Source organism: Gekko japonicus, unplaced genomic scaffold (genome assembly GCF_001447785.1).
Source record: "Gekko japonicus isolate JY-2015 unplaced genomic scaffold, Gekko_japonicus_V1.1 scaffold1777, whole genome shotgun sequence".
NCBI lineage: Eukaryota > Metazoa > Chordata > Lepidosauria > Squamata > Gekkonidae > Gekko > Gekko japonicus.
Window position 1 is genome coordinate 274,027 of NW_015166475.1, and position 10,660 is coordinate 284,686.

The following is a 10,660-nucleotide window of genomic DNA, read 5'->3' on the forward strand; positions in this document are numbered from 1 at the left end:
CTCCTCCTCCTCCTCCTCCTCCTCCTCCCCCTCCTCCTCCTATCTCTCTCTTGAGGGGAAGAGACAAGGAGGTCAGGCTTGTCGGCAGTCGATTGCCGTCCCCAACCACCGGCCTAGTGGAACATCTCTGTCTTACAGGTCCTACAGAACTGCATGAAGTTCCGCAGGGCACAGATGTCATGAGGCGGAGAGTTCCACCAGGCCAGCGCCAGGGACGAAAAGGCCCTGGCTCTCATTGAGGACAGTCGGATATCCTTTGGGCCACGGATTGTCAGGAGGCTCTTATTTCCAGAGCGTCATGCCCTTTACCCCCCCTAAATCTCCAGGAATTTCCCAACCAGGAACGGGCAATCCTCTGTTGATGTCGCTGGTTTTAGAAAGGTGCGGTTATGTACCGTTTAGGAAAACAAGTCAACAGTGTTCCCTCTAAGCTGAGTTATTGTGAGCTAGTTCACAGTTTTTTTAGCCTCGGGCGCACACATTTTTGTGTGAGGATGGGGCTCCAGAACAAACGAATTTATGCAGCAGCCAAATCGCTCGCTCACCACTTTAACGCCAGTCACTCACAAAGTAGACTTTTTGCTCACAAGACTCCACAGCTTAGAGGGAGCCTTGCTTGCAACCAGTGCTCCCTCTAAGCTGAGTCAGTGTGAGCCAGCTCATAGTTTTTTAGCCTCCAGCTCACACATTTTTGCCTTAGCTCAGGAAGGATGGCTCCAGAGAAAACTAATTGATGCAGCAGCCAAATCGCTCGCTCACAACTTTAACGCCGGCAGCTCACAAAGTAGAATTTTTGCTCACAAGACTCCACAGCTTAGAGGGAACACTGGTCACCATCTCTCTGCCTCATTCCCTCCAGCAAGCTGTCCTCATAATATATCACCTGCCTACCCTGCAGGATTGTTGTAACACTTCCGTACATTAACAGAGCTGCTGTAAGTCTCCCACCCAGCCCTTCGAATGCTCTGAAGCAGTGTACAAATGCTAAACGTCGTTATGTGTTCCGACTAACAGATAGCAACAGCTATATGTTTACTCACTACTTATTCACACAACTGCCTGTTGACTGGCGTGCAGAAAGACCACAGGTCTGTGGTTATGGGATTGAGATAGGGTGGGGTTCAAGTGCCATTAGATGTGAGAATGTATATGTGTGAAACGGTGTCTATCGCAATGCAGGTGGGGAAATGGGAGAACAAGACGCTGACCCACAAGTATTCTGTCTGGCCCCGGTTCAATTCCTTCAACGACAGCGACCCGGACAACAACCATCTCAGCATCGTCACCTTGGAGGAAGCCCCCTTTGTGATTGTGGAAGACATGGACCCCTTGACAGAGACGTGCGTGAAGAACACCGTGCCGTGCCGGAAGTTTGTCGTCATTAAGTAAGTCCATAATTTGACCTAGTTATTAAGACACTGGTTCCTTTAAGGATTTCCCCAGCTGTTTTTCTCTCCTTTTCGCTATTTTCCCTCCAGAAGGCCTTGGAAGAAAACGTAGTTAAGGCTACAGAACCAAAGAGCGGCCTGTTCTTCCTTGACCTGCAAATATCCAAGCCTTTCTGTAGGCTGCATTAATTATTTATTTAAAACATTTATTACCCGCCTTTCCACCTTACAGAACTTGAGTCAGCTTATGATATAAATAAAATAAGTCTAAAAACAGAATAGAAACCACCAAATTAATCGAGTGCAGTCCTAAGTGAAACCTCCAGAGTGAGTGGGCCAGACACAGCTTTCTGGGGAGGTTGTTCCATAATGGTGAGGCTGACACCAACAAGCCCCTGATCCCTACTACTCTCTTTTAGTGTCTTTTGGTGTCTGTTGACCAAAACAAGCTCTTTTGGTCAATAGGACAGTTAGGAGGGACTGGCCCTATAATTAACCATTGGGTCTCAGGGGAAGGCCTCAGCCTCTCTGCCCTGTTATTGGACCTCTAGAGGAACTGGTTGGCCCCTGTGTGAGACAGGACTAGATGGACCCTCACTGGTCTGACCCAGCAGGGCTCTTCTGAGGTTCTTCTCAGGGGAAGGCCTCGGCCTCTATGCCCTGTTGTTGGCCCTCCAGAGGAACTGGCTGGCCCGTGTGTGAGACGGGATGCTGGACTAGAGGGACCCTCACTGGTCTGACCCAGCAGGGCTCTTCTGAGGTTCTTCTCAGGGGAAGGCCTCGGCCTCTATGCCCTGTTGTTGGCCCTCCAGAGGAACTGGCTGGCCCGTGTGTGAGACGGGATGCTGGACTAGAGGGACCCTCCCTGGTCTGATCCAGCAGGGCTCTTCTGAGGTTCTTATCAGGGGAAGGCCTCAGCCTCTCTGCCCTGTTGTTGGCCCTCCAGAGGAACTGGTTGGCCACTGTGTGAGATGGTATGCTGGATTAGATGGACCCTCACTGGTCTGATCCAGCAGGACTCTTCTGAGGTTCTTCTCAGGGGAAGGTCTCGGCCTCTATGCCCTGTTCTTGGCCCTCCAGAGGAACTGGCTGGCCTGTGTGTGAGACAAGATGCCATACTAGATGAACCCCTGGTCTGATCGAGCAGGGCTTATCTGATGTTCTTATTCAGGGGAAGGCCTCCACTTCTATGCCCTGTTTTTGGCCCTCCAGAGGAACTGGTTGGCCACTGAGTGAGATGGGATGCTAGACTTGATGGACCCTCCCTGGTCTGATCCAGGAGGACTCTTCTGAGGTTCTTATCAGGGGAAGGTCTTGGCCTCTCTGCCCTGTTTTTGGCCCTCCAGAGGAACTGGCTGGCCACTGCGTGAGATGGGATGCTGGACTAGATGGACCCTCCCTGGTCTGACCCAACAGGGCTCTTCTGAGGTTCTTGTCAGGGGAAGTCCTCGGCCTCTTTGCCCTGCTGTTGGCCCTGTAGGGGAGCTGGTTGGCCACTGTGTGAGATGGGATGCTGGACTAGATGGACCCTCCCTGGTCTGACCCAACAGGGCTCTTCTGATGTCCTTATCAGGGGAAGTCCTCGGCCTCTTTGCCCTGCTGTTGGCCCTGTAGGGGAGCTGGTTGGCCACTGTGTGAGATGGGATGCTGGACTAGTGGGACCCTCCCTGGTCTGACCCAACAGGGCTCTTCTGAGGTTCTTCTAAGGGGAAGGTCTCGACCTCTCTGCCCTGTTGTTGGTCCTCCAGAGGAAGTGGTTGTCCACGCTATGAGACAGGATCCTGGACTAGATGGACCCTCACTGGCCTGACCCAGCAGGGCTCTTCTGAGGTTCTTGTCAGGGGAAGGCCTCGTTCTCTGAGCCCTGCCATTGGCCATCCAGAAGAACTAACTGGCCACTGTGTGAGATGGGATGCTGGACTAGATGGACCTTCACTGGTCTGATCCAGCAGGGCTCTTGTTATGTTATAATTTCCATGAGATGTTGTTCTGTCCCCAATCCACAGGCCCTCTGCCAGCTCCTCAAGAGGAGAGTCATGGTGTCGCGCCCACCTCTGTCTATGGGAATTTGGTCTGAGACCATTCTTTCCTTTGCCGAAAAACATAACGGGTTGCCCTTTGTTTGCGGTTGCAGCAACATCACCAAGGAAGGGAGGAACGTGAAGAAGTGCTGCAAGGGGTTTTGCATCGACATCCTAAAGAAGCTCTCCAAGGCCATCAAGTTCACCTACGACCTCTACCTGGTGACCAACGGGAAGCACGGGAAGAAGATCAATAACGAGTGGAACGGGATGATCGGGGAAGTAAGTTTGGTTAGCTAAAAGAGCTCTTCGGTTCAGTGCTCGCCGACACGCACTTTGCATTGGCCTGGGATTCGGCTGGGGTTCTGTACGTGGGCTGAAAGTGTCCGGCCTGGACTTTTCCCTCCACCTCACCCCTTCCTCTCTCTTTCACCCTCAGGTGGTCAAAAAGCAGGCCGTGATGGCCGTGGGCTCCCTTACGATTAACGGGGAACGTTCGGAGGTGGTGGACTTCTCGGTGCCGTTCGTGGAGACGGGGATCAGCGTCATGGTGTCCCGGAGCAACGGCACAGTGTCTCCGTCGGCTTTTCTGGGTAAGGTTTTCCTCTTTCTCTTTCTCTTTTTTTGTTCCTGTTTTGCTATGGACAGACTTGGCTTTGTAATCTTTTTTTCCACCCATATACTTTTGACAGGTTTCACTTTTCTTTTTTTTAAAAAAGAAAGTGCTGTACAGTATACCTCGCACATCCGTGACACATTTCTGTCAGCTTGTAAATTCTACGTTTTAAAAAAGTATTGGACAGCAAACTTACCTGCTTCATATAGTGTCGAAGACGGGGGGCCGGCTTACAGGTGTCGGTCTGCCAGCCACATGACATTGACTGCTTCTGGTTGGGCACCCGGGGGGGCTGCCACGGTTGCCCTTTGGCTGCCGAGCGGTCTCTCGGAGGGCACAGCTCTGTCTCGTGGGAGGAAAGGAATCTGCCAAGAAGGCCAAGCTGTGGTCTTCCTTGGAAGCACGATGCTCTGATAGCTGCCACCAGTGCTCCCTCTATGCTGTGGAGTCTTGTGAGCAAAAATTCTACTTTGTGAGCTGCTGGCATTAAAATTGTGTGTGAGCGATTCGGCTACTGCATGAATTAGTTTGCTCTGGAGCCATCCTTCCAGAGCTAAGACAAAAACGTGTGAGCCGGAGGCTATAAAACTGTGAGCTGGCTCACACTAACTCAGCTTAGAAGGAGCACTGCTTGCAAGCAGTGCTCTCTCTAAGCTGTGGAGTCTTGTGAGCAAAAATTCTACTTTGTGTGCTACTGGCATAAAAGTTGTGAGTGAGCGATTTGGCTGCTGCATAAATTAGTTTGCTCTGGAGCCCTCGTTCCTGAGCGAAGACAAAAATGTGTGAACCAGAGGCTAAAAAACTGTAAGCTAGCTCTCACTAACTCAGCTTAGAGGGAACACTGGACGGGACTTGAAGAAGTGGGGGCCCACCGTAGCTACGGGCCAGCTCCCCGCAGCTTTGGGTGTGAAATTGACCCATTGTATCGGGGCAAAAAGCGGCGCAACATCGAGGCAGCTCTAGTGCGAAATCAGCCTTATACAGTGCTGATTCTCACAATGGTATCTTGGATGAAAGATTTTGGTTATAGTTTAAAAATAGAACAATAGAACCGTGAAATATATGAGAGCGGTATCATATAAAGAAAATATTGATAAAATGTTCCACCGGTGGTATTGGTCTCCAGATAAAATAGCCAAATATCATAATAAGGCATCAAATAAATGTTGGAAGTGTCCCGTAAATGTCGGGACATTCTATCATATGTGGTGGAAATGTAGCAAAGTACAAAAGTATTGGAAAATGATACACAAAATAATCTTTGAAATTTTGGCTATAAATGTGAAGTTAATACCAGAGACATACTTGTTAAATATAATTCCAACTGAATATGACCAAGTAGATGTATATTTACTAGTATATATCATAACAGCTGCACGAATATTACTGGCAAAGAACTGGAAACTGGAGAAAATCCCCTCTAGGGAGGAGTTAAAAATGAAACTGTTGGAATTAGCGGAAATGGATAAGCTATGTTTATTACTGCAGGGAAAAGAAGACAACATACAGCTAAAGAGTTCGTCAAAAGTTTATAATTGGTTAAAGTATAACGAAGACTAACAGACTCGAAAATGTAAAATAATCTGTCATGATGCTATGTATGCTGGAAAAAACTTAAATAAATTAAAAAAGAAACAGATACAGTGCTGATTCTGTGAACTGAGGCAGATCACGAGAGGGAGGGCAGGAAGGGTGTTCTCAGCGCTTTGCTCTTGTGGCCCTTTCTGACATGCCCAGGGAAAGGCCGATCGCCACTTTGGTGTCAGGAAGCAGCAATTTTCCTCCAGGCCACTTTGGCTGGAGATCCTGGAGGTTTTTTGTCACCTTCTGGGCATGGAACAGTGGTCACTTGGAGGTGTAGAGGGGGACGTATTTGTGAATTCCCTGCCTTGTGCAGGGGGTTGGACTAGATGACCCTGGAGGTACCTTCCAACTCTATGGTTCTATGATTCCACTGATCCATGCCCCTATCTCAGCTTAGATGTCACCTACGTAGCCTTTCCCAGTAAGGCAAACAGTAGCTCTCTGGAGCTGTTGTGGGTCAGGAAAACATCATAGAAACATACAGCTGGAAGGTACCCCAAGGGTCATCTAGAAGAAGAAGAAGAGAAGAGATTGGATGTATGCCCCGCCCTTCACTACCCAAAGGTGTCTCAGAGCGGCTGACAGACTCCTTTCCCTTCCCCTCCCCACAACAGACACCCTGGGAGGTAGGTGGGGCTGAGAGAACTCTTGACAGAAACTGCTCTTTTTCAAGAACAGCTCTGACAGGACTACAGCTTGCCCAAGGTCATCCAGCAGCTGCACGCGGAGGAGTGGGGAATCAAACCTGGTTCTCCCAGATTAGAGTCCACGCACTTAACCACTGCACCAAACTGGCTCTCTAGTCCAACCCCCCCCCCAACATAGGAAATTCACAACTACCTCCCCCCACTCCCCCAGTGACCCCCTGCTCTATTATGGGGGTAGTGATGCTCCCTCCTTTCCGGGCACATCATGGTCCCCATTTGAAGCAGACGCCTCACACAGCTGGGATGTATTTTTCAATATGGAACTCCCAGCACACATCTAGAGAACACGATCCCAGGGGGAGCTGTAAACCGTGTCTCGTCCGGCGAGGCCTTCGGGCTCCAGAAGGGAAGAGGTTTAGAAAAGGACCCAAGAAGGTTGGCTGTGGAGGTTGAGGAAGGAGCCGCTCCCTGCAGCAGGGTCAGAATGTACAGCAGAGAAGTTTCCTCCCTGGGCGTTAGCCTAGAAGAAAGGTCTTCTACTGACCACTGAGGCTTTAGGGTAACGAAAGATGTCTGAATCCAACTACTCCCCTTTGGTTGGTTATTACTGAAAATAAATCACGGACACTGAATATCCCTTTCGAATCCTTACTCGCAGGGCTATTTTGGGGCAGGAACGCACAGGAACAGAGTTCCGGTTGGCTCCCAAGTTGGCCACGCCCAGCAGGAACTCATTAGCATAACAGGCCACACCCAACAGCAGGAACTAATTAGGATTGGCTACATTAGGGGTGTGTGGCCTAACATGCAAAGGAATTCCTGCTCCAAAAAAACCCCTGGGTTTTGACAACAAACAAGGTAAACAGAATAACAAGCAAAAGGTGGGTGTGGCTGGATGACCACACTTCTGCAAACATGGGGTGTGTGGCCTAATATGCTAATGGGCCGTGCTGTCAGGGGTGTGGCCCAATATGCTAATGAGTTCCTGCTGTTGGGTGTGGCCTATTATGCTAATGAGTTCCTGCTGGGCTTTTTCTACAAAAAGAGCCCTGCTTACTCTTGCTTTCTGAATTGGAGGCAATGCAGACAATAAGGGGCAGGCTATTCGAGGCAGAGCTACTCGAGCTGTACAACGCAGCTAATAAGACATCCTCCCCTCTAAATCATGGGATATTGCCCACTGCAGGTCATCCTGCTAGCTATTTTCACCAACTTCAGACTCCAGCTTTACCTAGAACCTTGTCACTTGCCAGGTTTAATGCTCTCCCTTCAGCGACCTTAGCTGGGAGGTTATCCCTTTTTTAAATAGACTATGCCCCTGTGTGAGTGGGTCAATTGAAACGGTGCCTCACGTGTAATTGGAATGCCATTACTATGCCAACATTCGACACCGCACTTTATCGTCACTACTTGGTGGTATCAGAGAGCGCTTCCTGACTCACACAAATTGCTTTATTTGCTAAACAGCGATGATGGAAATATAACCGTCTCTGTGGCAGAGTTCTTGCGGGCTGCTCTTTTTATTCGTGGTACAGTCTTGTAATACAAGACTTGTTTTCAGGAGATATGAAATTGAGACTTATTTTACATTGATTTTAGGCTCCCTTACAACGTTTCTCTCTCTCTCTGATTGGTATCCGTTCTTTGCCTTATCTTTTGTCTATTACTCTTTTTAGTGTCAATGCCGATAAAGGGAATTGAATTGAATTGAATTGTAAATCAGTCAACCTCAACAAATTTTTAAAAATTGGGTTCCCCTCCCGCAGTGTCCTGGAAGGAGACGGGCGTCACCTCCTGGCCCCCTGCCGCTGTCGGATGGATCCACACCAAGGCCACGGGGGTTTGGCTCGGCAGCAGGGGTGGATGAACCATTAAGCAGACTAAGCACATGCTTAGGGCACCAGGGCCAAACGGGGCACCGCAAAGTTGGGAAAAGGGTGAAAAGGAAAAAAACCGAACATTTGTTAAAAAAAAAAAGAATTTGATAAAACTAGTGCAAATTGATCATGGTGCACCCTAGGGTTATCTTCTATCTTTTGTTGGTGAGGAGCAGTGTCATAGGCTATGTTTAAAAGCAAAATGCATGTGTTTAAAAGTAAAACAATGGAGCCAAATTCAGTTGTCACGGCAGTCATTTCAGTGACCCTCTCGGCCCCTTTTTAATTTCAGCCCCATGTAAACGTCAAAAACGAAGCGTGTTCAGTTGAGCGGTGCGCAAAAGGAGGGGGGGCACCAAGATTGGTCAGTGCTCAGGGCACCGGTGAGTCTTGATCCGACCCTGCTCGGCAGTGGCTGCCGGTAGCACGGGCCCAGGAGGAGGCGACGGACGTGACTTGCTTAGGGTGACAAAATACCTGCAACCAGCCTTGGGGAAGCCCCGGGAGAGGAACGGGGAGCAAGCACACCGCCCTTTGGCGTCACACGAGTGCCGGCCGACTTTCACTCCCACGTGACCGCACCATCGAACCGACCCACATGATGATCCTTCCCCGGGACTGCAAGGGGAGGTGGCTTGGCCGCTCTTCTCCCGGGATGGGGGTCTGGCTTCCACCCCAGGCCCACCGCAGCAGGCAAGACTCCTGCCTCCCCCGTGTGCTACTCGAGTCGCGGTGCTGGGTCTCTTTAACCAGCATTGTGGCTCGGAAGTGGGGAAGCATCGTCAGGTTACCTGCTGCTGTTTTGGTTGCGGGGTGGGGGAGGAAGGAAAGGAAGACAGTAAGAAAGATCCTTTCCCGCAAGCCCACTGGCCCCCCCCGTCACTCTGGCTCCCGCCGCACCAAGCTTGTTGCGTAACCCACGTCCCCCTTTTCTCTTCTGTGTCCTCTTTCTGTAGAGCCTTTCAGTGCTTCCGTCTGGGTGATGATGTTCGTCATGCTGCTGATTGTGTCTGCCATCGCGGTCTTTGTGTTTGAGTACTTCAGCCCCGTCGGCTATAACCGGAACTTGGCACAAGGGAGAGGTGAGCGTCGACCGCGCCGGAGAGACTCCGCTCAACTCGCTTGCTTCTCTCCCCCCCCCCCTGCCCGCCCGTTTCTTTCTTGGGAAACAATTAGAGCACACAACGGAGGCGGTAGGAGATGCCTTCTTCCCTCCCTCCTTCCCCGTTGGTTGGGCTTTCTTTCCGTGAAAAGACGGGTCAGGACGGCAGCGTTCAAGAAAATGCAGCGCATCCTTTCGGAGCAAAATACACAGAGAGCCCCTCTCCCCAATGTCAGCAAGCTAAGTTTCATGGCCTCTTCCCCTCTCGGAATGACAACTGCACGTTTTTTGGGGGGTACGTTAATTGGCTGGACCTTGAGGAATTGTGTGTTTGTGGGGGGTGAACTCGGGTGGGGGGGAGGATTCGGCTACCCAATTTGAGATGTTTCCTCTTCTGATCCATTTTGTTCAACCGAAAAGGAATAGATGAGCTCAGACCTTGAAAACGCTTCTGCCACTTGCTTGGGATTGCGTTATTAAAAAGGGAACAGAGTTATATCTCAGGAGCACCCAGTTCAGCTGAGTACAGCTTACATTCCAGTTAGCCGTCCCCAGGGCAAGGGTCTTCTCAGTTGTGGCCCCACCCCTGTGACATGCACTCGCTGATAACCAATGTTCCCTCTAAACTGTGGAGTCTTATGAGGAAAAATTCTACTCTGTGAGCTACTGACTGGCTGTTGCATGAATTAGTTTGCTCTGGAGCCCTCCTTCCTGAGCTCAGGCAAAAATGTGTGAGCCGGAGGATAAAAAACTGTGAGCCAGCTCACACTAACTCAGCTTAGAGGGAACACTGCTGACAACACCCCTGCCCAGCAGGCATTACTTGGTTCCTGCAAAGTGTGCAAGGCCGAATTGTTCAGGTGGGCCTTTGGAGGCGAACCAGCTGTTTAGGGTTGGTCTGATAGCATGGTATGGTGCTGGGTGATCGATCTTAATATTTTATAGGTATTGTCTTCTTAAAAAAACTTATTTATGATGATGATGATGTTTGATTGTCGTAAGTCGCCGCGGGACCCTCTGGGTGAGCAGCGACTAATAAAAAAAACTTAATCAATCAACCAAGTGAAAGGAAAGAAGAAGAAGAAAAAGAAGAAGAGACTGGGTTTGTACCCCTTGCCCTTCACTCGGAGTCTCAGAGCAGCTTACAAACTCCTTTCCCTTCCCCTCCCCAGACACCCTGTGAGGTAGGTGGGGCTGAGAGAGCTCTGGGAGAAATTGCTGTTTTCAAGAACAGCTCTGACAGAACTATGGCTTGCCCAAGGTCATCCAGCAGCTGCAAGAGGGGGAGTGGGGAATCAAACCCGGTCCTCCCAGATTAGAGTCCACGCACTTAACCTCTACACCAAACAGATGTCACTTGTACAGCACTTGCAAAAGCATCCCAGGAAGAAGAAGAAGAAGAGGAGGAGGAGGAGGAGGAGGAGG

The 10,660-nt window shown here is 50.1% G+C and overlaps 1 protein-coding gene across 1 annotated transcript in view; it reads left to right on the forward strand.

Annotated features, from left to right (window-relative positions):
• Window positions 1-10,660, forward strand: part of GRIN2A (glutamate receptor, ionotropic, N-methyl D-aspartate 2A) — a 337,213-nt gene that overhangs the window by 266,672 nt on the left and 59,881 nt on the right. The window contains exons 9-12 of the mRNA XM_015412117.1: window positions 1,180-1,385; window positions 3,523-3,691; window positions 3,849-4,002; window positions 9,090-9,215. Coding sequence (XP_015267603.1) covers window positions 1,180-1,385; window positions 3,523-3,691; window positions 3,849-4,002; window positions 9,090-9,215 — 655 coding nt within the window. The remainder of the gene's footprint in view (window positions 1-1,179; window positions 1,386-3,522; window positions 3,692-3,848; window positions 4,003-9,089; window positions 9,216-10,660) is intronic.